At 33.2% G+C, this 27,884-nt stretch overlaps 3 protein-coding genes and 1 non-coding gene across 8 annotated transcripts; 1 reads left to right on the top strand and 3 right to left on the bottom strand.

Annotated features, from left to right (window-relative positions):
• Positions 1–4,754: 4,754 nt before the first annotated feature.
• LOC114289617 (small nucleolar RNA U3) lies at positions 4,755–4,971 on the bottom strand. The gene has a single exon (XR_003638656.1). It is a non-coding gene; the product is annotated as a small nucleolar RNA U3 (small nucleolar RNA).
• Positions 4,972–5,524: 553 nt separating this feature from the next.
• Positions 5,525–14,433, top strand: LOC114289609 (Galactose mutarotase-like superfamily protein). The gene is made up of 10 exons (XM_028233364.2): positions 5,525–5,801; positions 5,911–6,024; positions 7,090–7,200; positions 7,534–7,585; positions 12,160–12,297; positions 12,536–12,634; positions 12,924–13,021; positions 13,734–13,841; positions 13,940–14,021; positions 14,196–14,433. Exons 1-10 carry the CDS (start codon positions 5,725–5,727, stop codon positions 14,259–14,261), a joined length of 945 nt encoding a protein of 314 aa, XP_028089165.2. The 5' UTR covers positions 5,525–5,724; the 3' UTR covers positions 14,262–14,433.
• SYP112 (syntaxin of plants 112) lies at positions 14,195–20,660 on the bottom strand. Of its 3 annotated transcripts, none has more exons than XM_082893487.1 (3): positions 20,538–20,588; positions 15,608–15,655; positions 14,195–15,472 (listed from the first exon to the last, which is right to left on the bottom strand). In XM_082893487.1, the coding sequence occupies exon 3, from the start codon at positions 15,443–15,445 to the stop codon at positions 14,549–14,551; it is 897 nt and encodes a 298-aa protein (XP_082749613.1). In that variant the 5' UTR covers positions 15,446–15,472; positions 15,608–15,655; positions 20,538–20,588; the 3' UTR covers positions 14,195–14,548. The 3 variants fall into 3 exon arrangements, with proteins under 3 accessions (XP_082749613.1, XP_082749612.1, XP_082749614.1); XM_082893486.1 differs by lacking the exon at positions 20,538–20,588 and adding an exon at positions 15,816–15,947; XM_082893488.1 differs by lacking the exon at positions 15,608–15,655 and having other exon boundaries at positions 20,538–20,660.
• Positions 19,509–23,290, bottom strand: COAD (4-phosphopantetheine adenylyltransferase). 3 transcript variants are annotated; one of them, XM_082893489.1, is made up of 7 exons: positions 23,206–23,290; positions 22,832–23,106; positions 22,625–22,696; positions 21,642–21,701; positions 21,201–21,295; positions 20,791–20,860; positions 19,509–20,662 (listed from the first exon to the last, which is right to left on the bottom strand). In XM_082893489.1, the coding sequence occupies exons 2-7, from the start codon at positions 22,949–22,951 to the stop codon at positions 20,555–20,557; spliced, it is 525 nt and encodes a 174-aa protein (XP_082749615.1). In that variant the 5' UTR covers positions 22,952–23,106; positions 23,206–23,290; the 3' UTR covers positions 19,509–20,554. The 3 variants fall into 3 exon arrangements, with proteins under 3 accessions (XP_082749615.1, XP_082749618.1, XP_082749616.1); XM_082893492.1 differs by lacking the exon at positions 23,206–23,290 and having other exon boundaries at positions 19,509–19,717; positions 20,560–20,662; positions 22,832–23,184; XM_082893490.1 differs by lacking the exon at positions 23,206–23,290 and having other exon boundaries at positions 22,832–22,995; positions 23,065–23,106.
• Between the last annotated feature and the right edge of the window lie 4,594 nt (positions 23,291–27,884).

The raw sequence follows: 27,884 nt of genomic DNA, 5'->3' as shown, positions 1-27,884 counted from the left end.
ACTATATCTAGTGTAGTCATCTATAAAAGTGATAAAATATTTTTTCCCACCTCTAGTTTGAATTGATTTAAAATCACAAATGTCACTATGAATTAATTCAAGTGGTTCCGTACTTCTTTCAATTGAATGAAAAGGAGTTTTAGATAATTTTGCTTCAACGCAAACTTCACATTTATGATTTGAATCAATATTAAATTTAGGTAAACATTTCATATTAATTAATCTACGCAAAGATCCATAATTAACATGTCCTACTCTACCATGCCATAAATTTGAAGACTCAAGTAAGTAAGAAGAAGATGTAGTATTATTAATAACTGAGGGTACAACGGTCATTACATTTAACTTGAAAAGACCATCAGACATGTAACCTTTTCCTACATACATCTCGTTTTTGGTAAGTACAAACTTGTCACTTTCAAAAACTAACCTAAACCCATTCTTACTCAACAAAGATCCAGAAACTAAATTCTTGCGAATGTCCGGTACATGCAGCATATTGTTGAGAGTGAGTTCCTTTCCAGATGTCATCTTGAGTACAATCTTTCCTTGTCCTTCAATTTTGGAAGTTGAGGAGTTGCCCATAAAGAGTTGTTCACCATTGTCCACTATAGAATAAGATGTGAACATCTTTTTGTTGGTACAAATATGGCGAGTAGCACCAGTGTCCACCCACCATTCTTTAGGATTTCTGACAAGATTTGCCTCGGAAATAACTGCAGAAAGATTGATATCATCTATACCATTGGAAATATTGTCCACTTCAGTCATGTGGGCTTGAGCAGGCTTCTTGCTTGTTCTTCTTTTGCTTTTGCCTTTGCTACGGCAATCTTTGGCCCGATGTCCTTCTTTGTCACAGATGTAACATTTGCCATTAAACTTGTACTTTTTATTATCCCCCCTTTAGAGCCTTGTGATGAACTTTCTCCAGAAGACTTTCGTTTCTTGATTTTTGAAGCATGTTCCACCACATTTGCCTTAGACTCCATAGGATGCTTACCAGCCCGCTTTTCTGATTTACGGTTGTCCTCCTCAATTCTCAAACTCATAATTAATTCGTCCATAGAAATTTCTTTGCGCTTGTGTTTGAGGTAGTTCTTGAACTCCTTCCAGCCTTTTGGTAATTTTTCAATTAAGGCTGCAACTTGGAAGGATTTACTGAAAGACATGTCTTCTGCGTGAATGTCATGCAGAATGAGTTGGAAATCTTGAGCTTGGCTGATCATAGTTTTTGAATCAACCATTACAAAATCCAAGAATCTGCCAACCACAAATTTCTTTGAGCCGGCATCTTCCGTTTTGTACTTTTTCTCCAACGATTCCCAAAGTTCCTTTGCTGTCTTGATTGGACTGTAGACGTTGTATAATATGTTGTCAAGTTCGTTCAAGACGTAGTTCCGGCAAAGGAAATCGACATGTTTCCAAGCATCAACCGCAACAACCACTTGCCGGTCGGTTTCATCCTCTTTCAGGATAGGAGCATCTTCACGGAGAAAACGAGCCAGGTTTAGAGTTGTAAGATAGAATAACATTTTTTGTTGCCATCTTTTAAAGTCAGTTCCTGAGAACTTCTCTGACTTCTCTCCATGATTTATTGGTACTGTCATCACAGGAGAGGGGGTTGGTGTAATTTCAGCCACCACAGTAGTACTTGTTTGGGCATTTGTTTCAGTAGCCATCAATTCTAATTTATAAAACAAATTTATAATTTAAATTTTCACTACACAGAAAATTAAACCAAATTCGCAGAATTAAATTATGTAAAAATAAAAGAAACAAGAATGTAACTTTTATTTTCCAATTAATTTGAAAATAAAATAAAATTTTATTTAAACAAATTAATTTCACACGGAAAAATAACTTCTGTAAAATAAAAGAAATAAAAACTATAACTTTTATTTTTCAATTAATTTGGAAATAAAATAAAATTTTATTTAACCAAATTAATTCCACACAAGAAATTAAATTCTGTAAAATAAAAGAAATAAGAAAATAATTTTTATTTTTCAATTAATTTGGAAATAAAATAAAATTTTATTCAACCAAATTAATTCCATACAGAAAATTAATTTCTATAGCACTTCAATAATTAAAATACTAAAACAGAATTTTAAGTAATGAAAACTTAGAAAATAATTTCTAAAACCCAAAATTAATTTCTGAAAAATTCCACAAAAATATATTCTGAATTGTTAATGACACCAGTATCGTACTACTAGTTGTTGTCAAAGAAAATAGACAGTATATTACTACTATCTGTCAAATAGCATATAATCACTATTTGTTTTTCTAGCAAGAATATTATTTTGTAAATCCACAGAAAATAATTTTCTTCCGAAATTATTTACGAAGAATGAAAAAAGGGAAACAAACGAAAAATTCTGTAAACAGAATAATTCGAATCTGTCTTAAGATTGTTGAAACAATCTTCTGTGTAAATAAAATAAATTAAAACAAACTCAAATAAAATAAAATAAATAACTTACCGAATTTATTTATCGAACCGAATTAAAAAATTTAAAGACCAAGTCGAGTGTGTGACACTCTGTCCTTAAGACAGATTCGCACCGCTACAGTGCTTACGGTTATGTGGCGTCTATCTCCCAAGATACAATGATCTTCACAAATTTGTAGTAGCACTTCAAACAAATTTGTTCGACGAACTAGAACCTTGTGTTCTATAACTCTCTGAAATTTTTCCTAAAATAATATGAAGAAAAGGACGCAAGAGAGCAAAATGAAGGCAAGGAAAATGAATTTTCAGAAAATCAAAATTGGAATGGGGCTGCCTTTATATAGGCTTTGTTGGCACCTATTCAATTTGAATAGAAAAGGTATAAAAAAGGGACATACCCCTTCCTTTATAATAAAGAGACACCATGAAAGGTTTGCACCCTTTCATTCAAATGGAGGCTTGACCATTCCTTTAAAACAAAAAGACACCATGAAAGGTTACACTCTTTCATTCAAAATGGAATCTATTTCAATTCACAACTACCTCTTTATAAATTTTCCAACAAAAATTTCACTTTCCAAACAAGGTCAATATTGGGACAAAGTTCATGTCCTAATGTTATATAACTATACCCCAAAAAAAAAAAAAAAAAAATGGTTTAGAGTAACTTACAAAGCAAATCACCATTTTCTTATGTCTTAGAACATCTTCAACGGTATATCAAAATTTTTATCAAATTTGAGTAAAAATTTTATTTGATATCAAGTGTTCCAACGGAAATTTTTGAAGATTCGTCAAAACACTGGTCGACCAGGAGGATGTCTGGCTGATTGATCGACCAGTATGAATTTTTCACAAACGTTTGCCTTGGGGTGGTCATTCGGAGAACATCTGGAGAGACATTGATGAAAATCCAATGACTATAAATAGTAATTTGACGAAAGGCATATATTCATTCTCAATTTGATGAAAAATTTGAAAAATCCTTGATTTGATGAAAGATTTGGTGAACTATTAAAATAGCAAAAAATAATTTTTTTTTATTAAATTTAAATTTGATAAAATATTTAATGAACATTAGAGATGGTCTTGTCATCTTTGTTTTGTCTAATATTGTTCTTTGTTGGTTGTTTGTTCTTTGTTTCATTGAACTTCATTGCAGCTCTTTTGTACATTGTGCTTGTCTTTGACTGTAGTTGGATCCTCTTGTTGACCTACATCACTGTTACTTACGAAAGGATGGTCAAATTAAGGTTCAAATAGGCTTTCAAATGCTACACTACAATAAAAAAAAATAAAAAAATAAATTTATTATATACACATGACATGGGTTGTGTGTAGATTTGTCAACAAACCTATTCTGATTCCAATGGATTGGATGAAAGAATAATAAGAATCGGATACTTCATCTGAAAAATTAGAACCGATTTAATTCAACTTATTTTTTAATTTTTTTTAATAAATATATATAGCATTACCATTACTTTTCCTAACCTACTTGGTTTAAGGATATTTAGATAATTTTATAGAAATCATGAAGAATGACTAAAAGAATAAAATTCGATTAAAATCGAATTAAATCAAATATTGTTTAATCCAATGCCACAACATATCTGCCTCCGTTTGGCAAGAAAAAGCCCAGGCTTTTTTGGCTAAAATAGTCACAAAAAACAAAATAGGCTATTTTAGCCACAAAAAACAAAACATCAAATCCAACCCATAATCATTACAATCCTCTCTCACAAAAAAAGTCAAAAAAGTCAAAAAGCCCTTCCCAAACCAGGCTAAAATAGCCCAGGTTAAAATAGCCAAAAAGCCAAAAAGCCAAAAAGCCAAAAAGCCAACCCACTTCCCAAACGGAGGCTGATTTTACCTTGTCATATTCAGAATTTTTGAATAGTCTGGATCAAATTCAATCCATTGGAATCCCTAATTGTATGAATCCAAGTAAGCTATGAAAAACAGCAATAAAATTCATCCAACGAACCTAGATGATTTTCCTTGCACATATACATATGAAAATTGTATCTTATTTACATTCATTTATTTTTATCCAAACAAACAACAAGAATCAAACCCTAGGCAACCATCTCGTTATTTTTGTTATCATTGGTTATGACACCACACGCTATGGAATGCTAAGAAAGATCAGAACTTTTTATATTTTCTGCTGTTTGGATTAGCATTAAAATTTTATTGTATCTATGCAGCATCTTTTGGGCTTGTGGGCCACGTAATATGCAAAAATTTGAACAACTGGACCTCTGTAATGGGCCCAATAACCACAAAAAAATTTGTTACTCTGTCAGACAACTACTTAGCCAATTCAAACCAGTTAAATTAGGCTGAGGGCAATCCTATATGGTTTGATGGCCCAAAGAGGTCCAACAAGGATGACAATCACGCTCGGGTCAAGTAGTAATGGTTCATAAACCAGACCTTAGTTCCTGACTAGATAGAGCTCGAGGAGCCAGAGGTGCAACCCTAAAGAATAGATTTGGTTCAAGTTAGGTCACACCCTTCTTCGTATACTATATTCAAGTATAAAAATATCTTTTACTTTTCATGATTTTTCGATGTAGGACGCAAGTCGTTTAGTTTCATCGTTTATCAGTTTTATTGTTTATCTGATAATTATGTGGTGTTGGTCAAACTTGACCTTAGTATTCCTTTTGTGCTGAATCTAATCTTAATAGGTTTTGATTAAAAAATATTATATAAAACTATAACTTTATTTATTAGATGTAATACATGATTATGTAAGTTATGGTAAAAAAGAGATTTTAATTGGAGAGGGATTTTTATTAATTTATAATATGTATGAACATGTATTTTAATTTTGTAATTTTTTTAAGGATTAAATAGATTTTGATTTTTATGTTTTAAGAATCTATAGACATAATCAACAGTTAAGGATTAAATAAATTTTGATTTATAAACTTTACAGGACAAATAAATTCAATTAATAGTTCATAAATTAAATAGATAATTTGATTATAATTTAGGAGTAGAAAATCAATTTTAAAATAATTTTTAGATACTCTTTCAATATATATTTGTTTGTGTTTGGGTACTAGGGAATTGAAACATATACTAGGAAAGAGAAGGAAAAAAAAAAAAATGAGAGGAAAAGAAAAAAAGAAGAAAATAAGAAAAAGAATATCCGAATTTGTGCGAAGCATGAGGATGATATCTACAAACAAACATAGATTATAGGGTAGTTAATTGAAGGAGCTGTTTGGCTGCAAATTACAAAATTATTCCCAGAAATGGCGAGAGTCTCCATGACACGGTCCTCTATCCCTTTCCTCAACTCCTCTCCTTCAGACCTTCGCCGAGTCAATCGGTCTCTCTCTCGATCCTGTTTCGATCTCCAAATTTAGAAAGTCCTTTCAGGCGAGTAATTTTGATTCATAATCACAAATCAAATTATTTTACTTTTTGTTTTGTTGCAGACACTCAGTTATGGCTTTTGCGAGTTTGAAGAAGGAGACTTCGAGTCTCGGAGCGCGAGTTACAGAAGGCCAAGGCAATTTACCCAAGGTTGTCCTCACTTCTCCTCACGGCAGGTACGTACGCTTTTCTCATCTCAATTGTCTCTTTTAGATTCATATATATATATATATATGCGCTTAAATGTGTGTGTTTCTGTGATTGTAATTGTAAACATGTGTAGATTGTGAGAAATGGACAAGGCATTCTTATACACTGTTTTTGATTGTCAATTTGTGTTTTTGTCCTTTTGGAAATCATTTGAGTCTCTAATGGCTACCATTGATGTTTGTTTCCCGCCATTTTCGACTATAGGCATGATCAAGAACTCATCTTTGTAATGGAGATTGGATTGGGGAGTGCTAAGTTTGTATTTGTCTCTTCCAAGTTCTCTAATGACATTGCCTTGAAACTGGGTGATGTTTCATGTGTTGAGCAATGTATACAAGCTCCTGAATTCCTCTTTGAATTTTTCACTCCGATGGACTGGACATTGGCACAAAATAGCAAAATCAGCCCGGGAATCACTTAGTTGAGCCCTTGGTAGTTTGTGTCACACTTGACATTCTATTGTCAATGTAGAATCGGGTGGTTTTTTTGTATGCCTACCACGCAATATGTTATAAACATTTGCGGTAATTTAACTTTATAATCTTCAAATTGCCCAACTACCTGATTTGACGGTTTTCACCGTATGAAGGGGCTGGACAAAACAAATGCTCCTAACTCAGGCATAGGTTCAAGGACTCTTTAAGTTAGCAGTTGTGCTATACATTTGTGTGTGGGACTGATGATCATGGTCACTAACAATGTCGAGTCTTGATTCAAAGGGTCAGGTCTTTCAGAAAAAAATTCAATGTTCTATATTTGTACTTCAAAACCATTGAGAACAACTTCCATCACCAAGATTGGTGAGGCCAACTTTTTCGTGGAGTCCCAAGTTAAAATCCAACTTTATGTTAAACAAGGTTTTGTGCTGCCATTAACTGAGCAAGCTTCAACTCTGCTCTTAATTTGTTAATGAACTAGGGACTGCTAACATGCGCTAATTCTCACAATCTACAACAATTGCTATTGGGCATGGACATTAGTTATTATCTTTAAAATACAAGCCATAGTCTAATTCTAGCTCTTGGTTGCAGTGAGGCTGAATTATATTTATTTGGAGGTTGCATCACATCCTGGAAAGTTTCCAACAAGGATCTGCTTTTTGTTCGGCCAGATGCTCTATTCAATGGGCAGAAACCAATCAGGTTGTTTCCTGACACTCTCACAACCGAAACTTAAAGCATTACCTCTCATACTAATTTGCTCCAATCTTGGAATTGGTTTCAACATTGCATTGGGATCACTATTATGCCTTTGATGTTTATTATAATAGTGAAAGTTTTTCCTATTCTTTGCACCAAGATTATAGACCCCTATAAGCCTTACTTTGGTGGGATCATAGTTCAAGGAAGAATTTCTATCTAGCTTAGGATCTGGAATTCCTATTTTCTTTTGTGTAGAACATGTACTTTGAGTCCTGTTATTAGCTAAAGAGTTGGAATTTGTTTTCTATACTGACTGTATCTCTACTGCGACAGTGGAGGTGTTCCACATTGTTTCCCACAATTTGGACCTGGCCCAATGCAGCAGGTATGGCTATCTATCATTGCTCGGATAACTATCAGAGGATTCCTATTGTTTTTCATTCCCCCACTTTTTAATTTGTAAGTTTTGTCTTGCATATGTTTGACATTGAGTAAGAAATGTTGAGATAAGCCTTGCCATGGTAGCCCTTCACTTAACACCTTCAGCCTAAATCTGACTTTTGGTGCCATGTGGATCCTTCAGCAAAAGCATACTTTTTATACTTGTAGTGAGTCTGTTGCTGCCACTGAGGAGTTCAATCTAGAGCAAGGTTCTAAAAAGCGGCCGCAACCTTTACGTAACGCCATTACATAACGGTTTTGGCGGTTACCGCCACCCGTTACGGCCGCTTTTGCAGTGTGATTGAGATTCACAGGTGTGTCGGCCGTAGTGGCTGCCGTAGTGGTCGTAACGGTGCTATAACAGCCGTTACCGCTGTTACGGCACCGTTATGTAACGGTTCCAAACTATTTCTTTCGAAAAAACACAAATAAAAAACTGAAAATGGGAGAAGAGAGATAGAGAGAAGAGGGAAAATAAAGAGAAAAAATGGAGGAGCAAGAGATAGAGAGAGAGAGAAGAGGAAAGATGAAGAATATGTTATTGACTTGTTGAAGCTGTAAGACCTATGCTATTCTATTCAGCTGCTATCACTCAACCATTTTGTTTGTGTGTGTCTATGTATATATATTGTCTGAAAATAATAATAATAATAAGTGTGGTCATTATCTATTTGGGTTGGTTAAAATATATGTATATATATATATATATATTTAGGCTCTTAATTATTCTCTTACTTTTGTCATTGTTTATCTTATATATAATAGTTAGGGATTGCTTTTTTGTATAATATAAAGTCATTAATTATCAAAATAAAATGTAAAAAATTCAATTTATAGTGTGTTAAAATCCACCTACTCTCCACCTACTTCACCCACTTAAACCTACTCCACTAAACCTAACCCACTACACCACTACCACCTCACCTACTCCACTAAACCTAACCCACTACACCACTATCACCTCCACTTCACCTACTCCTTACCTACTACACACTCACCCTCTTCTATATATAGGAATCATGAATCATTGTAATAGATATCAATATAAATCAATCAATAATACAATTCTCTATTTCTCTTTATACATTAAATTTCTACATGGTATCAGAGCAGGTTTAGAACCTAGTATTTTTCGCTTCACCGGCGGGCGACAACCTCACCTTAGCCGTCCGCCGGACCTCAACCTATTCCGCTTATTTTCTACACATACCTTCCCATCACTGCCTAAATCCTCTCTCTTGAGGCCAATGTGAATTCCTCTTCTTCATAATCTGCACTAACTGTGGCATCTTTTCCTGGGGCAAACTCTGCAACCCAACACTCAATCTATGCTTCTCCTCCATGCTCATTTGCCTCTTGTTAGGATCCTTCGCCTTCGGCTTTGGTTTGGGCTTCGCCACAGCCTTGAGCTTCACTGCAGCTTTCAGTTTCACAGCAGCTTTTGGCTTCGCAGCTGGCTTGGCCTTTGCCGCTGGCTTGGGCTTCACAGCGTCTTTAGCTTTTGGCGCAGCAGCTTTTGTCTTAGCCGGAGCCTTCTTTTCCTTTTTCGCTTTTACAGCCTTCGGCTTTGCAGCAGCCTTCGGCTTTGCTTCCCTCTGGTGGCTCCCCAGGTTCCACCTGAGCTTCATGATTCATTTATAGCTGCAATTGATAAGGGAAGTATTAGAACAATGCCCAATAGAAGTATGCCAGCTGCTCCTTACCCTACTCCTGGAGCACTATTAATAGGTGATGCTTTCAACATGCGTCATCCTTTAACTGGTGGGGGAATGACTGGAGCCCTGTATAAGGTGTTTTGTGCATCTCCTGATCAAGCAAGGAAGGAAATGCGTGAAGCTTGTTTTGATTATTTGAGCCTTGGAGGTGTGTGTTCAACAGGACCAGTGGCTTTACTCTCTGGTCTAAATCCTAGCCCATTGAGCTTGATACTCCATTTCTTTGCTATAGCCATAAATGGTGTTGGCCGTCTCTTGCTACCATTTCCTTCCCCTAAGCGCCTGTGGATAGCAGCTAGATTATTTTTGGGTGCATCGGCTATCATTTTTCCCCTCTTTCTCTCACATGGGCTTGTCCCCTCTCTCTCTTCCGTTTGATTTCAAAATCCATTATTTTTATTTATTTTCTCCAAACCACTTTCCTTATTTCCCCCATCTTTCATTTTGATTTCAAATATATTTTTATTATTTCTTTTTTTATTTTTCTTTCACATTATTTTTTAATCTTTTTCAAATTCCATTCATACCATATAGCTTTGCACACCAAACCATCTTTTATTCATCTCAGGGATCAACCCCGATCACAATTTTAACAAAAAAAAAAAAAAAAAAAAAAACAACCACAACAACACAAACCACAACACCACAAGATTTGTTTTCTTTTCTGCAGACGGCCACCCACCGACCTCACTTTTTCGCCTATTCCGCCGGTCTTTTCTTCTTGCCTCCGTCCTGGGCGGCCCTTGACGGTGTTGCCTCCGTGTTTCCCACTCCACTGGGCACGATCACTCCACCCTGCTCCTCCACTACAGCATATGGCGGACCTCCAAATCGGAACATAACGGTGGCCTTCCGCTTCAGCTCCTTATTTTCCGCCTTTAGCACACTTATCTCTGCTCGCGCATCCTTATACATGCGTTGGAGCAGAGCCAGTTGGGCGTTTAACTGCTGCACCTCATTTGTCCTACTCTGCAGCCGGTGCGACAAGTTTGTGACCGCAGTCATAGTTTCAACATAGGACTTCAATGTATACTGATTAGCTTCAATATCCGTTTGCACTGCCATTTTTTGCTCCACCGACCGCATCGGAAAGTTCAACGGAGCAAAATCAGAGGTGTTTGGTTGAGGTTCACAGGCCACCGCACCAGTTATCTCTCTTGTTGACTCGTTGAGGTCGGGAAAGAGAGTGAGCAGACCACGGGAAGAAGAGGCTATGTTCTGGGTAGCTGAACGGGAAGAAGAAGCCATGTTTTTGGGTTGCTGAGTGTTTCAGAGAAGGGTTGGTTACAGAATGTTACAGAGAACGAAGAGGTTTCAACTGGTTTGTTATGCTTCCAAGCCTCAGACTTCGCTTTGGTTTATAAAGACAGAGACGACGAGGCCGACACGCGCTCTGTCAATCACGTGCATCACCGCGTGTCAGGCGCCCCTTTTGATGGCTCGACGCTTTCTGTCGGGCACGTCTTTTGATGAAGTGGGCGCGCCTTTTGATGGCACGCCTTTTTATGGATTGGGCACGCCTTTTGATGGCACGCCTTTTGAAAGATTAGGCACACCTTTTGAGGGTTCAACTTTTTAAGGGTCCGACAAGACTCTGTAAACTGTCCCGACATTGATTCCGGTTAGCTCCTTCATGGGTCCGACAAGACTCTGTAAACTGTCCCGACATTGATTCCGGTTAGCTCCTTCATGGGTCCGACAAGACTCTGTAAACTGTCCCGACATTGATTCCGGTTAGTTTCTACAAGGGTCCAGCAAGACTCCGTAAACTGTCACCACAACTGTCACAACATTGTCTGCTACAACGGTCCGACATGACCCCATAAACTGTCTTCTACATCGGTCTGACACCGCCATCCAGTGTCCTCTACACCGTTATGACACCACCATACAGTGTCCTCTACATGGTTATGAAACCCCCATACAGTGTCCTCTACAACGTTATGACACCACCATCCAGTGTCTTCACCAATGGTTTGACACGACCATACAGTGTCTCTTATCCTCTTTTATTTTTATGTATTTCCTTATTTTGTTACTCTCTCCAAACTCAAGTTGGTTAGTTCCTATCCCCCTTGAGTTTGCGGGGGGCTGTTAAAATCCACCTACTCTCCACCTACTTCACCCACTTAAACCTACTCCACTAAACCTAACCCACTACACCACTACCACCTCACCTACTCCACTAAACCTAACCCACTACACCACTACCACCTCCACTTCACCTACTCCTTACCTACTACACACTCACCCTCTTCTATATATAGGAATCATGAATCATTGTAATAGATATCAATATAAATCAATCAATAATACAATTCTCTATTTCTCTTTATACATTAAATTTCTACATAGTGATTTAAAAATATGAAATATAGTAGATCATACTTAAAAATTTACAAAAAATTGATTAATATTTATTTTTAACCCAATAAATATAATCATGGAAAAAAAATATGCGTACCGGTAAGTTTTTTCCAAATTGTACAAAAAATAAAAAAATTCACGTTCTGGTTATCGCAACCGTTACGCTACGGCCTTTACACTCCGCAACCGCAACCGCGCCACCGCCACCATTACGGCGACCGCAACCGCCTTTCAGAACCTTGATCTAGAGACACCAAAAAGTTCTGATCTTCTTAATGGTAGGCCTTGTAGGTTATCAATGGTGAAAGACCGGTGTATCTTCCCTTTCTAGTCCACAAAACAAGTCATACTAGAATTTATTGACATCACTAGTATTAAGTATTAACTCCCTGTTTTAAATTAATTTTGAGCTTTTGGAAATGCTTTTATTTTACAGCATGGATTTGCAAGGAATATGAATTGGTCAATTGTTGATTCTCAAGATGTGGAAGGAAATCCTGCTGTTACTCTAGAGCTTAAGGATGGTCCATACAGTCGTGCTATGTGGGATTTCAGCTTTCAAGCTATGTACAAGGTCTGTCTATTGTTTAGTTCCCTATACATACAAAAACAATGTTCCACGAAGAGTTGCCGATGATTTGTCATCTGATCTGTAACACTTAAAAAGTTGATACGGTTTTATAAATCTACATTTTAAGAATGCTTAAATATCTAGTTGGCTCGAACCTTTCATGCTGCCATATTGTTTTCAATGAGCATTCCATTGAGTTAGTGTATGAGATACTGTTTTCATTTCTTTCACTTGTTTGCAGATCATTCTTGATGCAAAGAGCCTTTCAACAGAACTAGTGATTACAAATACTGATAACAAGCCATTTTCATTTAGTACTGCCCTGCACACATACTTTAGTGTAAGTATCTTCGTTCCATGCTTGGGAGATCCAATTACCAACTTTGTTGTTAACTAAGGTAGTAATTTCTTGTGATATTCTGAAAAATTCAATATTAGGAAGTAATTAACCAAAATAACTAATTCATGCAAGAGGAATAGGATGCAACAAATAATCTGGGGCATATCCACTGTGTTCATTTATTACACGTGAATTTTTGAAAAATATTCACAATTTAAATTCAGTTACATGTGCTTTGAAACTTTTGGAGAATTTTATTGGCTTGCTTGGCTTTGCTGCTATCATGCAGGCTTCTGTATCAGGTGCATCTGTGAAAGGATTGAAAGGTTGCAAAACACTGAACAAAGATCCAGATCCCAAAAATCCACTGGAGGGTGAGGAGGAAAGGTCTGTGTCAAAATCATACTACTCTCAGGGAAATGTTGAGTTTTTTTTTTTATGTGGAAACTTCGTTATTAGAGGATTTAGTTTACAAAATAAATTATTCAAAGAGGAACCTAAAAAATTGTGTTTATAGGTTGGATTTGGATATAATGAATATACTGACACATCATACAGTATAGTTAAGAGAGTGCAAGAAACATACTGTTTTACTAGTTTTCCGATTATCTCCAAGCGTTAGAAAGACTATAAATTACTCTTTCGTAGAAATATAGTCTTGGCTACATCTATGATCAACTACATCCTTTTAATTCTGCATATAATGTGATCTTTTCTCTAGCTCTTTTGAGTTTCCCTGTGAAAATTAACTTGCTTTGTATTCCACATTTGCAAGTACTAGATTTTTTGGCTATTTCCTATTTTCTTCTATTAATAGAGAAGAAATTGAAGTGTGGCTTACAGTATATAATAAAATATGATGTACCAAACAATCAGAACCCTATACACACAGTACAACTCACAATGCTAAAATGCTGTGTCCAAGCACGTTCTGTCTTCAATCATTATCCAAAACAGGAGAACTAGATAAAACCATTTAAATTTTTTTTTTTAAATTCCGAAGTTATTGAATTTTTGAAACATAGATTTTTGCAGCAAACTCTTATTGCACGTTGCAATAGATGCCCTTTCTTTCTAACTGTTGATCTTCACAACTCAGGGATGTGGTCACTTTCCCTGGATTTGTAGATTGCGTTTACCTTGAAGCCCCTAGTGAATTACTCCTTGATAATGGTTTGGGAGATAAGATAACCATCCAAAATACAAGGTAAGTAATTTGAAAACCCTATGCAATGTTATCTTTTGTATTGAGCAACATTTCTGCATTTACTTATTAGTCCTTGTACCCTTCTCTCGCTCATGCAGTTGGACAGATGCTGTTCTGTGGAACCCGTTTCTTCAGATGGAAGCATGCTACAAAGATTTTGTATGCGTTGAAAATGCTAAGGTATTAGAGTACTCAATTTCTTTCAGTATAAACAACTTGCAATTCTCTATAAACTAGACTTGTATACATGTTTTGCTGATGCCATTGAGCCTAGAGGTTCTTTTGCTGATTGAACAGTTTTTGCCTACAAATTCATCGTAAAAGTTGATAATGCTTTTGGTATGTTGACCACAGATTGGAAAAGTAGAGCTAGGGCCCAACCAGTCTTGGGCTGCTACCCAACATCTAAGCGTTGGCTGAAGTGTATCAGAGCATTGCTCTCCAAGCATGTAGAGTAAAATTTTCCTTGCTTCGTATTTTCTCTTTTCTGAATACTGCTCAGAAGAGTTGGTGAAAAAGCATGTATCTATACTGGCCAATGCTATAAATTTTCTTTCTTCATTTTTGGCTAATGCAAATAATGTTAACACCATGTCAATGTATCTGTGACACAGATATTTTGATTGCCATGCCAGTCTCCCGAATGTAAAAAAGATACATTAACAAAAGAGAGTGAATCTAAACTATCCTGTTTCCTATGATTCATTTCAGGTTGATAACATTGCAATGAAGCATACCAGCAATATGATCAGCCCCACAGCCCAAACCCAATACACCCATTTCTTGCCCCCCTTCTTCATCTGTTTGGCATAGAAAAGACTGTTCGTTCCGCCACGGACAAAGCTTTTTGCAGTACCCACATTGTGCTCGATGTCATCAATCTTTTCACCTTGAGCCTCCACCAGAACAGCCATATCGAGAAACACCTGACGAAGATTATTCAAACTCCTCTGTATGTCCATCATAGCCTCATGCCTCTCTCTGTTCTCCAAATTCACTTCTGTCCTCTCTTCAAATATCTCAACTTTCCCACTTCCTGAAACCATCTTTTCAATCACTTCCTCGCTCGGCACTTCACCAGTTGCGCTATAGTATCTCCTTCTCAGATACTCTTTGTGATTGGATAGTACTCTGTCTCTCAATGACTGAAAACGATTCATCATGTCCCTGAGCTTGATTCTCAAACCGCTTGTGATTGAAATCCTTGTCCGATCAACTGTACTTCCTTCTCTGAATGCCACGGATAATTTGCGATTATCCGTGTTCGATTTGTCGAGCACTTCTAGCCTCGCCTTGACAATTTTGGCCTTGTGAAGCACAGCAACCATGTCCGAGTCCATCCGGTCTCGTAACCCACGAAGGACCTTGGTACTGTGAGTGAACTTGGTCTCTTCATTTAGGGTTTGAAGATCAAAGAGGAGATTAGTGATCTCTTCCATTTCGGACTTGATGGCATCGACTTCTTGGAAGAACAGAGACAGGTTGGCTTCGTCTGTGGGGCTGAGTTGGCCTTTCTCTATGTCTGTCTCAGATTCGAGGTCCATCTGAGATTGTTTCTTCAATTCCACATAACTTAGAAAAGACTTTGTCATGAGATCATTCATCTTGGCAACAAAATTTCTGGAACCCACCTACAAATAACTCAAGAAAATCACATAAAGTGCAATATATGAATGTGTACATATGTGTGTGTGTGTGTGTGTGTGTGTGTGTGAATGAACGTATAGAACCATGAGCATTGTAAAAAAGAAGAAAAAATTAACGACCTGTTTCTTGGGATACTCTATTTTATTCGATGTTCAACACCAAGAAGTCTGAATAAAAAGATCAAACATGTGAAGAAAATGTCAAGAAATTGTGATGATTATGTTAAAAAAACCGTCTTTGTTGATGCTCAAAAAACAATTACGTGAAGAATTAAAGAAAGAAAAACAAAATGTCAGACAAACCAAAAAAGTGGATTCAAGAAATCACCTTGACCTTGAAATGTTCTGACACCCAGAGAAACTTGACGAGAGTCAAAAAGCAGAGACAGAAAATTGAAAGTGGGCTTGGTCGAAATCTTGAAGAATTCTCTGACCTTTCTCTCTCTCTCTCTCTCTCTCTGAGTAGTGAAGATGAATAATGGGAAATTTCAGAAAACAGAGTGTTTTGATGAGAAGAAACTCTGAAGGGAAGTTACTGAAATGACGAGAGGGGATCGCATTCGTTCAGTTTCAAATATTTGAAAACTTCCGTTGATTTGGGAAAGTAGCCGTTAAATACTTGACCGCTGAAGTCGGCGGGTTTTATAAGTGAAAACGGCGGCGTCGCCATCTTCATGCAACATTTTCCATGCTTTACGTGTTGGTTTGTTTTTCATTTGCCCAATTAACCCCCACTTATTTAACTTATTGTTTGTTTTTAAAAATTAATTAATAATTTTAAATTATAACCTTTTCAACGCCAAATAAGTAATGATTTTAAAAAAAATGTAATTTGTAACTTTATTTATTTAAAACCAAAAGAGTGTCTCATTTATTTTGTATTTTAAATCGGTGATACTACATACACCAATTAATATACTAACTAATGTATCAATACTAGTTATGACATTATTATTGATGCCATTCATTATACAAAGAGAAAACTAATCTAAAGTTCCTCTCCCATGTTTAGTAATGGAAGAGATCTACAATATTATTTTATAATGTCTAAGGTTCTTCAACTCTCATACCCATATATCACAGAGAAATTTGACTCTCTCGAATCAAACCTCATTTTTTTTTCTCTCTCTCTTACTCTAAACTCTTCCCTTTCCAAAGATTTTGGGGTTAGAGAAGGGTTGTTCTGTTGATGATGTTCGCAAGGCCTATCGAAAACTTTCATTGAAGGTTCATCCCGATAAGAACACTGCTCCGGAGGCCGAGGAAGCCTTCAAGTCTGTTTTGAAGGCGTTTTAGTGTATGAGTGATGGGGAGAGTAGGAAAAGGCATGATCTTGTTGGATCAGAAGAACCCGTGTATGAAAGGAGGCGTCAGGGACAAGGGTTTCATGGGCTTTATGAGGTCGACATTGATGCTGCGGAGATATTTAGGAACTTCTTTGGTGGAATGAATCCCACTATGTCTGCATAATTCGGTACCTCTAGCTTTGGTCCAGGGATGGGTGTGAGAATGCATAACAATGAGTCTCCTGGATGTTGTTGCCTATGCTTTTGGTGGTTGTTCAATTTTCTCTAGGTTGCTGTTGTCTGAATGTTTTGCAGTCTAGAGAAAATTGGCAAAAATGAAAATGGTAGTTGTTCAATTTTCTCCGTGTTGTTATTGTCTGAATGTTTTATAGTCCAGAGAAAATTGGTCAAAATAAAAATGGTGATTTTTCAATCTCTTTGGTTTGTTTGTTGTCTTATAGTTCAATAATTTACACTTGTTGTAAACCTAGTTGTGTTGTTTATCTTCTGCCATTTTTACTTCGCTTTTTGTGTTTTTGATAGCTGATTGTTTTGTTGTTTCGTTAGATCACAAATTGATGTTATTCAATTGTTTTTGAGTTGTGTTTCTTCGTTGTTCATCCTGATTTGATTAGTTGAATCTGTTATATCAGCATAAAAAAAACATCTCTTTGTTAAATATGCATGTTGTAATTTTTTTAATAATTGCTAGTTCAAACCATCGTTTCATATTTTGTGATTACAAACTCTACTTGGTCTTACTTTTTTCTTTTATTTATTTATTTATTTATTTTTTGTGGTGATCTGATTCAAGGTTGTGGCAGATCATTTGAAATTGTATCTGACATTATTTTGAGATGCCATCTAAAAGTCCTGATTCATCCGATCAAGACAAAGAACCATTTGTTGAAGTTGATCCGTCTGGATGGTTCAGTTGGTACAATGACATCATTGGTGCAATTTTCTCTGGATTGCTGTTATCTGAATGTCTTACAATCTAGAGAAAATGGTTCAAAATGAAAATGGTGGTTATTCAATTTTCTTTGGGTTGCTGTTGTCTGAATGTCTTATAATCCAGAAAAATTTTAATTTTCTCTAGTTTGCTGTTGTTTGAATGTCTTACAGTCTAGAGAAAATTGAATTTTAATTTTCTCTGGTTTGCTGTTGTTTGAAAGTCTTACCGTCCAGAGAAAATTGGTCAAAATAAAAATGGTGGTTGTTCAATTTTATCTAGTTTGTTTGTTTTCTAAATGTCTTACAATCCAGAGAAAATTAGTCAAAATAAAAATAGTGCTTGTTCAATTTTCTTTGGCATGATAAAAAACACAGAGAAAATTATAAGTAAACCAGAGAAAATTGATCAAAAGACAGAGAATCCAGAGAAATCCCCAGAATTTCTATGGAGGGAAATTCTCTAGATTGAATTTTCTTTGAATTAATGTTGAGGGACCTTAAACATTATGAAAATATTTAATGTCTTTTATGTTATAAAATCTTAATACCGAGTATGCTAAAAAAAATCTCCTATTAATTAGTGCATATACTATTATCCATTTTAAATTTTTGCACAATGTCTCCGTCCAATAATGTCAGTTCTTTTAGGAGTTCAAACTATTTTTTTTTATTTTTTTATTTTTAAGAAGGACATGTAATTAATGCATTTAATTCAAATCAAAGGACAATGTTTTACAAATTGTACCAATATTCCCATCCTTAAATGTATTCGTAGTCATGGAAAGTTTTGAAAAATCATAAAATTTTGTGCTTTAACATTTCAAAGGAGACATATTTTGGGACATCACAAATATTTTTTGAAGTATGCAGCAACTTATTTAACTAAATATATTTTATTTTATATACAAATTATCAAAAATTATACTAAACAAATTTATAATTTATTTTACTTATTTTAAGTTAATAATCATAAAAACTAACTCATAAATAATACCCAAGGGGCCAAAATGCTTAGGGGTTCATGCTATCATTTTAATTGGGCATTTGGCAATTGAATTGCCGTGTGACAATTTTATAAACAACAATGCTAAAGATACTAGCTTTTTTGGTTCTAATTTTTAAAAAAAAGTTTTTAAAAAATTATATTTCTTAATTTTTCGTATTTTAATATCTTCAATGAATTTTTTTTAATAATTTAAGCAATTTTTAAAAAAAAAATATTTAGACATATCTAACATAAATACACTTAAAAAGTATAATACTTGTGAAAAAAATCTTTAAAAAATACTCTAAATACCAAAAATACAAAAAAAAAAAGAAAAAGAAAATTCAATACATTTTTCATATTTTTGTGTATTTATTAATTTTAAGAATATTTTTTCACACATATTTTACTATTTAGATACATCTAAATAAAGTGAATCTAAAAAAGTATAAAAAAACGTTTAAAATTTAAAAAATATTTACTAAAAACAAAAAAAAAAACGAAAAATAAAAAAACTCAATTTTCAAAAAACTGAAACCAAACACACTGCATACTTTTACTAACAATCTTATTAATCTACTCATAAATTTTGATGAGATTCATCATTTGTGGAATCCACATAAATTCGTGAGTGTATTAATAAGATTGTTATTATCCTTAATATTTCTCTTTCATAAGTATCAAGATCTCAGTAATGGGGAGGGCACATATATTTTTCATAAATTATGATAATTACGCCCATAGCAACTTGCAAGGATGGTGAACATTGAAAATACAACAGCTCCAACAAAACAAATCAATGATAAACGGCAACATGTATAATTGCATCACAAATGAGGGCAAATATCAAATTCATAGAGAGGAAGGGAAAAAAAAAAAAAAAAAAAAATTAAAGTCAATAATCAAAATTTCCAACTGGAACACACAATTGTCCTCCTTTTAAAATCCTTTCTTCATCTTTAAATGTGAAGACTCCAAATAGGTATATACCATATACCTGTTATTTAGGGCCGGCTCTGCCCTAAGGCAGGTAAGGCTTGTGCTTTAAGCCTCATATTTTGGCTTAAAAATAGGGTCTCTAAATTAAAAAAATTGTTATAGGTTTAATTTTTTTTTTTGGTTTTAAGATCAATTTAAAGGGTCCCAAATGTTTTATTGGGCCAATGTATAATTTAACCCATATTTATTTATAAATGTGTTTGGCCCATATGTATTAAAATGAAAATATATAAATAAATAAATAAAAAACAATAGGACCCCTAAATTTGGTAAAACATATAAACATATATAACATAGGGCCCCTAAATTTGGTCCAAAAATAGGCCCCTAAATTTGGTAAAATATTATAGGTTAAATGTTTTTTTTTTTTGGTTTTAGGATCAATTTAAAGGGCCCCAAAATATTTTTTTGGGTCCATGTATGATTTACTCCATATTTATTTATAAGTGTAGTTTGGTCCATATTTATTAAAATGAAAATATATATTAAAAAAAAAGTGTTTGGGCTCAAGAAAAATAACACATACAATATATGGGCCCTATTTTTTTTATTTTTTATTTTTACCTTCTTTATCTATTAGATTTTAATGGAATAAATAATTTTGCTCAAATTTTTTTACCTAGGTCTTTATCAATTTTAATTGAATAATTTTTTCCTAATTTTTTTGTTCTAATTTTGCTTTATTAAATTGTTTTATTTATAATTTTAATGATTATATGTGTAAGTAAATTTTTTTATGGTTACAAACAAATAAAAAAATTGTAACTTATCATTTTATTCATGAATTTTTTTTCAATATAAAAGGGCTCCCATTTTTTAAATTCACCTTAGCCCGACGAGCTGTTATTGTAGCTGAAGTTTCCGGACCTTTTCAGCCTCAAGCCTCCTCAATGTAGTGGAGCTTAGCTTATCCCCTGTAGACTCTTCAGAAACTAGATCTACAACTTCAATCTGCACAGAATATTTGGTAACAAGGCTTCAACTTTGATGGTTTTCTAAAAAATATACATGCAATTCACTTCCCCCAAAAGGCTCCCTATTCCGTGAATTTAATGGGCATATATCAACCAGAAACAAACCTTTAGTTGTGAAAGGCCTCTCTCGCCTCTCTTCTTATTTACTGACAGCGCACCCGGTAATGTCTCCTTGCTGCCAAACAAACTAATCCAATCAGATAAACCAAAAAATATAGAAAGAACAGTACTCAATTCAAATCCAGATTTGCAACAATTGATCATGATGCAACAATGTTCCAATAAAGGGAAAAATGAAGGCAATGTTTCACGAGATTGCATATCCAGAAAAGTCACAAATACATGGTAACTGTGTGCGCAATTATAAGTTCTCAAATATTTATTAAAACTCCGAGTAAAGATAACAAAATACCTACATATCTCAATATAAATAAATGAGTTCCACCAGTTCAACCCCGCCATCAAAGTAAAAAGAAATGAGATAAAACAATACAGTCCATGAGCAAGAAATAAACCTGACAACGATGGCCTCCAAATTCTCTTCAACAATTGAAGGACCATAAGGGTCAGTGATAGGCTCAACTTGCACTAGCAACTCTGTCTTGATAGACTGAAAAATATTTGCAGGAAAAAGGAAATATATAATATCATCACCAAATAGAGAAAAGAGATAGTGAGTTTTGTGTATTAGATATAATAGGTTGATGGTTCATGTGCCACAGCGTACCGCTGATGCTTCAAGTTTCAGTCCAATACATTTTCACTATAAATTATAATACTCCATCTCCTTTTCCTTTCATAAATATATTGAAAGAGAGGCTTCAACAGGGCACATGAACCACTTCTAACCAACCATCATTGCCAATGAAGACTCCGAAGTTCAGGAATCAATTTACTGTTGTCACGCCAACTAAAAATAAGAAATGAATAAAGAACACTTTTTCCATACATTATACCTTAATGAAATCTTGTACATTTTGCATTCTTCTTTCAATTGGCTGTATTAGATCAGAATGCTGCAAAAGTGTGTACAAATATCAAATTACTAAACAAATTTAAACTATAAAGAACTGTAACATTTTTACTCAATGCCTAGGCAATTAAGTTATAAAAGAAAAAAGACTCGTTAGAAACTCAAAATTTCATCATAACACAAACGGGCATGGGAGGCTCCACACTCACCCTATATATATAAGTGTTTTGCTAACATGTGTTCTTAAAAAGATTAAACATTTTGCATGAAAATAAGTACAATAAAGAATGAACAATCTTTTTAAGCTTACTTAACACATGTCCATTAAGATTACGCCCGCTCCAGACTGAGTTGTCGATGTGGGCGAGTTGGGTTGGGCCAAAAAGCTATGTATATATATTATTTATCAAAGAACAAAAAAAATAGAAAAAAAAGAAGCATGTGCCCATTAGGGCACATGTTAACAATGCCCTATATATAACATACATGTATTAATGTATGTTTTTTATTGTCAGTTGTCACCTTTGATATATTTACAACACCTTGGCTGCTAATCTAAACCCACTCCACAAAAAAGTTGAACACCTTTTTTTATGACTAGCTAGCCCACTCCACTCTAAAAAAGTTTTTTTTTTAACCCACTGAATAAAAACCTCATCCATTCCTCTCTCATCTTCTCTGTTTCAGTATACTAGAAGTCCATGAACCTACAAATTTTTTTGTACCAATATATTGAACTTTTTTTTTTAAAAAAAAAAAAAAAAATTATGATTCGAGAAGTTTAAATCAGTAAATTTATTCAAAACAGATAATAGATATCAGCAAGTGTGATATATATATTTATAATTTGTAAAATTTAAGTTTATAAATAATAAAAAAATTACTTGAGCATTCTTTGACAGTGAGAAATTGCTTTTATAATCACCTATGAGAACATATACATAATACATGTATATATACATATACCTGTTTGTTGGTCAACATAGGTCCATCACAAATTCCAACAACAATGCGATCCCGACCCAATTCTGCTGCTGCCTACATGAAACACCATTTAATCACACACATTTTTACATATCTCTCTACATACAAATTACAATACAGATGTGTATTTTTTTTTTTTTTTTTTGAGAGAGAGAGAGAGAGAGAGAGAGAGAGAGAGAGAGAGAGAACCTTGAGGAAAAGACGGTGACCGTCGTGCAATCGGTCGAAGGTGCCTCCGAGAACGACGGACCCAAACGAATTTGGTGGGGAAATCTTAGAATTGACGGAAAATTCCTCAGAAATCGCCATTAATTTGAGAGAGAGAAGAAAGAACACAAAACCTGATCCAAATTAGAGAATCGTCGCTCGCTCTGTCAAATTAAATCAAAATTTGGAAATATAGCAACTATTTCTGGGCTCCTCCTCAAGGATGGCTTGGCTTCGTTCCTTTTCAACTCCGCTACCTAAGTGAAATATCAACAGTTCGAATGATTTGAAATCTCAAAATAACGTCCTTTTAATTTTTTTTCTATTTTTTACTGATAAAATAATATTTTTTGTACCATTTAGATCATTTAAGCTCTACGCATTCGAACACTCACACGTTTTCCGTTCCTCTTGGACTTTTTGGTTGGTTCTCGGGAAATGGCTGACTTTCTCTCCCATTTGCTGGATCATATTTATTTTAAAACAATAGTATAATTTTCAAATTAAATTATTTTTTAATATAAATATAATAGCTAATGCTGAATTAACTTGATTTTATTATACGGAACTGCTATGTAGCTTGAATTGTCGAGCTCGAAATTGGCTCGAATCCAATTTCAGAAGCAGAGAAGGAGAAGAGAAGGAAAGAGGAGGAGGAGGAAGGAGGAAGGAGGAAGGGGAGGGGCTCAGCCGACGGCATTGGTGCTGTGATGAAGGGGAGGGGCTCGGCGGGACCGGAGGCAACGACGGTGGTGCTGCGACGATTGCTGGTGCTGTGATGAAGTGGAGGGGCTCGGCCAACGGCAGAAGCGGAGGGGCTTTCTCTTCTCTCCATTCCCTCTTCCCCTCCTCTTTCTCTTCTCCTCTCTTCTCTCCCTCTTTCTCCTCTGTTTCAAACCACCCAAAACACCCAAAACGACATTCGAGCCAATTTCAAGCTACAGCTCATTTTCCTTTTATTATATACTCTACGTGATCCTAAAATCACATCATATAAAGAAAAAGGTCTTTCTAATGACAAGATTTGTGGGAGTTTTAAATTCTCAAATTAAATTTTATGATTTTTAAATAATAAAAAATATTTTATTGGGTAAACTCTTATTTATTCCTAATAATAAAATTCTAATTATTCCATAAATTAAGATTTTTAAAAGAAAAATATACTCAACTATTTCAAAATTTAAATTTGTGTGCTACTAAACAATTCACTAACATTTAATTATTTTTTATTTTTAAAAAAGTTTATTGGTTAACTCTAATTTAACTATAATAATTAAACTCTAATTATTCCATAATTTGTGTGCCACTAATATGGAAGCAATTTACTAAAATCTAATTATAATCATAGAAAAAAAACTCAAATTATTTCATAATTTATGATTTTTAAATATATATATATTTTTTCTCTTTGAAGATTTAAAATTATGTGTCACTAAATATGATAAATAATTCAACAGAATTTAAAATTTATAAAAACCTTTCAAATGGTCACTCTATGCTATTAACTAATATAGAAATCTTTTTCAAAATTTATAATAATGCTCCTTTCAAAATTCAATATAGTAAGCCTTTAAAATTACATTTTTTTAATTTATTTCCAAACTCAGATACTAAGTTTCTTGATTAATTTTTATTTATTATTAAAAAATTATTGGGTAACACTTTCTCAACAATAAAAATATAACTATTTAATGATTTATGAAATTTAAAATGAAGGTATACTAACCCATTTCAAAATTCAAAGTGTGTCATATAACTATTAAAAAAAAATCTAATTTTCTCATAATTTATGACTTTTAAAAAGAAAGAAGGCTAAATCAATTTTAAAAACTTAAAATTGTATATCACAAATTATGAAAAGCAATTCACATCTTCCAAAAATATTCTCTCTTGCCCTTATTGGATTCGAGTCAAATTAGAGTTGGTATTCATCAAGTGTTGTAATTGTTAGTGATAGAGCAATTGTGAAGAATTCAATTAATAATTTTTTTCATTATAAGTTTATGCTTTTTTATAAAGATCAATTTCTAATCTTTAGCCTCCCACATTCTTATTTCTATTATGCATCTAACAATTATGTTAATTTTTAAAAATTTATTGCATGCTTATTTAATCTAAGTGTATTTTATAAAATAAATCTCCAATCTTTTCGGTCGAGATTCAATGGTTTAAAATCTATATTTATCAAGTACATAAATATGGATGATAGAGGCAATTAAGAAAATGTGCATATTTATTAACAAATTTTCATTGTAAGTTTCTTCTTTTTTTGGATGATGCATATGGCTATAATATTACTTATGCATTTATATTTTGTAATTTCCATGATTTCATATTTCAAAATTTTAATAAGGTTTGCTTTTAATTTTTCAAATTTTATAGTTGGTGCACTTTTTCTTAAATAATGTTATACTTATTATATTTTTATATTATATTTTATTGTGTGACTAAGGCCTGGTTTGGGGTGTTTAAAAAAATCTAAAAAGTCGAAAAGTTACAAAAAAAGCAAAAAAGTCATCACTATTAACAAATTAAAAATATAAAAAAATTAATATACTATGGTGGTGTTTGGGAAGTGTTTTTTTTTTTTTTTTTTTTTTGCTAAAAAAACACTAAAAGACAAAATTGGTTAAAAAAAAAAAAAAATCTAGACAAAATGTCACATCAAATCCATAATCATTTCACTTTTTCTCTTACAAACATTACATCCAACTACAAAAAAACCTAACTATCTTCCCAAATACAAAAATTTTAACCTCCTAAAACAATCAAAAACTAAAAAAACCTACTAAAATAACAACTTCTCAAACAACCACATAATATTAAAATACAAACCAATTTCACACCACCCTAGGTACTGACGTGAAAGGAACGATAGTGAAAGGAACAAAAAAAAAAAAGAAAAAATACATATATAAATTCACTAAGTTGGATGGTAATGTTGGGTTTGTGGGGGCCCACCACGAGTCCCGTTTTGATAATCTGAACCATTTAATACGTAGAACTCGTCCAATACTATATGTTTGTAAAAAATCATGTTGATCGGATATCGCTAACTATATGATCAAATCAGTTTTGTATAAAAAATAGATGGTGTTATAGTTAACAATTGACAAAAAAAAAACTAACACATTCAGATAGCTATCGATATCCAATCAACGTGATTTTTTACAAGCATATACTACTCGACGAGTTCTACACATTGAACGGTTCCAATTAGCAAAACGGGACCCGTGGTGGGCCTCTACGGGCCAAACAACATCGTCCAATTCAAGCCCAAAAAGGAGACAATCATTTCCCATCTCCTAACCAGCCCACTACACTGCCCAACTTGTACGGCCTACTTTACTAACTTCTCCTACACACTTATTTATACAATTTTTTAATACACATTTTTTCGTAAAAAGTCAAAAAGTTAACCCAAACATTCATCTTTTTTTCCTCAACTTTTTAGACCAAAAAGACAAAAAGTGCACTTATTTAGGACACCGCAAACAACCCCTAAGTTTATTTGGTTGTAATTTTAAATTATAATTTATTTGATATTTTTATAGCTTATTTGGCTAAAAAATAAGGGTTTTTTAAACTACAATTTGTAACTTCTTTCTTTTTTTTTCTTTTTTTTTAAAAACTTATTTGAAATACTTAAATACATATGAATATAAGAGTCTTATATCTTTCGTCTTAGTAATAACTTTTGAGGCATTATGTATATTTACATAATAAAAATGTTATATTGATTATCAAAAGTTAATTGCACCAAATAAATTTACAACTTATTTTAAGTTAATAATTTAAAATTTTACTTATAATTTATAACCATTTTATGGGTAATGCCAAACATTAAACCAAAACGTAAAAAATACAAGGTGTATTTAGATTAGGGCCTAAGTTACATAAGCTTAATAATAACCATGAATATAGTATACTAACATGTGGATAGTTTTCTTAAATAAATATTTGCCAAAATTTTGAATGAGAAAATTTTGTTAAAAAATAGGTTGATGATTAGATTTAAAGCATATTTGACAAAACTTAATTATTGATTTTGTAATGCTAAATTTTTTAATAAAGTATAAAATTTTTAAATTACATAAATTTATTCATAAATTTTAAATGTGAAAAAAGCTTGAAGTATTTGAAAATATTAAATTTTCAAATGGTAGAAGAACTATATAATTAAGTATAGAATTTTTTAATAAAAATGGTTTATTAATAAATTTATTTCATACATATTCATAATGTATCATGTCTATTTTTGTTTTTTAAAGTTTGTGATTAACACTTAAAAATTTATAAAATTCTTATTTGAAATGTGGATTATACATAAATTTATTAACAAATGAGAAAAAAAAATTATTAATTCACATATAGCACATGCGTTACTTTTTATTTGAACCATGCTAAATTATAAGTCAAGTAGTCATTCTACCTACCGAATAAATATTGAGATTTAGGTACTAGCTATTAAAATGGTCTTACACATTTTCAATCAAATATACAATAAAAAAACTTAGGCCTATGGGCTAGAAATAAATTGTTTTATATACATATTCAGTTTAATTTATTTGTTTAGTATATTAGTTCTAAATTTTTATATATATAAAACAATTAGAAAATATAAAAAATCAAAAATTAAAAATGATTTATATGGAGTTCAAATTAAGAAAATAGCTATAGGGTTTGCAAAATGTTCAATTGGTCTAACCTCTAAAATATTAATAAATACTAATATTTAATGAGACTCTTTTAGAGGTTATACCTAGCAGCCTAGTAGGATCGAAATCATCGAAATCTTATTTAAGGAGTGGGTTGAAGATTGGAGTCACTGATACTCTATTTTTTTTTTCTATTTATTATCTATTCTTCAATTTTGATTTATTGATAAAGTAATTGATTTTACATAATAGATATAAGATAATTGCTAAATTGAAAAATTAAAATTACGAAATTCATCAAGACGAAATATATTTATATTTTATTGTAAATATAATTATTAGATGGGAACTAATTAATGTTAAATAAATTTTATTTT

Source organism: Camellia sinensis, chromosome 1, assembly GCF_055761805.1.
Source record: "Camellia sinensis isolate YWXY chromosome 1, ASM5576180v1, whole genome shotgun sequence".
NCBI classification, from domain to species: Eukaryota; Viridiplantae; Streptophyta; class Magnoliopsida; order Ericales; family Theaceae; genus Camellia; species Camellia sinensis.
Note: the sequence above shows the minus strand (reverse complement) of the source record. Positions and strands in the feature narration are given on the sequence as shown.

Bases quoted from the DNA above. Each gene is read 5' to 3' on its own strand.
- LOC114289609 (XM_028233364.2), top strand. From the start codon at position 5,725: ATGGCGAGAGTCTCCATGACACGGTCCTCTATCCCTTTCCTCAACTCC. The intron at 7,586-12,159 runs GTATGGCTATCT...TTTATTTTACAG, and splicing joins GACCTGGCCCAATGCAGCAG to CATGGATTTGCAAGGAATAT. The intron at 14,022-14,195 runs GTATTAGAGTAC...TGTTGACCACAG, and splicing joins TATGCGTTGAAAATGCTAAG to ATTGGAAAAGTAGAGCTAGG.
- SYP112 (XM_082893488.1), bottom strand. From the start codon at position 15,445: ATGAATGATCTCATGACAAAGTCTTTTCTAAGTTATGTGGAATTGAAG.
- COAD (XM_082893489.1), bottom strand. From the start codon at position 22,951: ATGGCGATTTCTGAGGAATTTTCCGTCAATTCTAAGATTTCCCCACCA. The intron at 21,296-21,641 runs GTATAATGTATG...AATATTTTTCAG, and splicing joins ATGTACAAGATTTCATTAAG to TCTATCAAGACAGAGTTGCT. The intron at 20,663-20,790 runs GTTTGTTTCTGG...TATTCTGTGCAG, and splicing joins GAGGCCTTTCACAACTAAAG to ATTGAAGTTGTAGATCTAGT.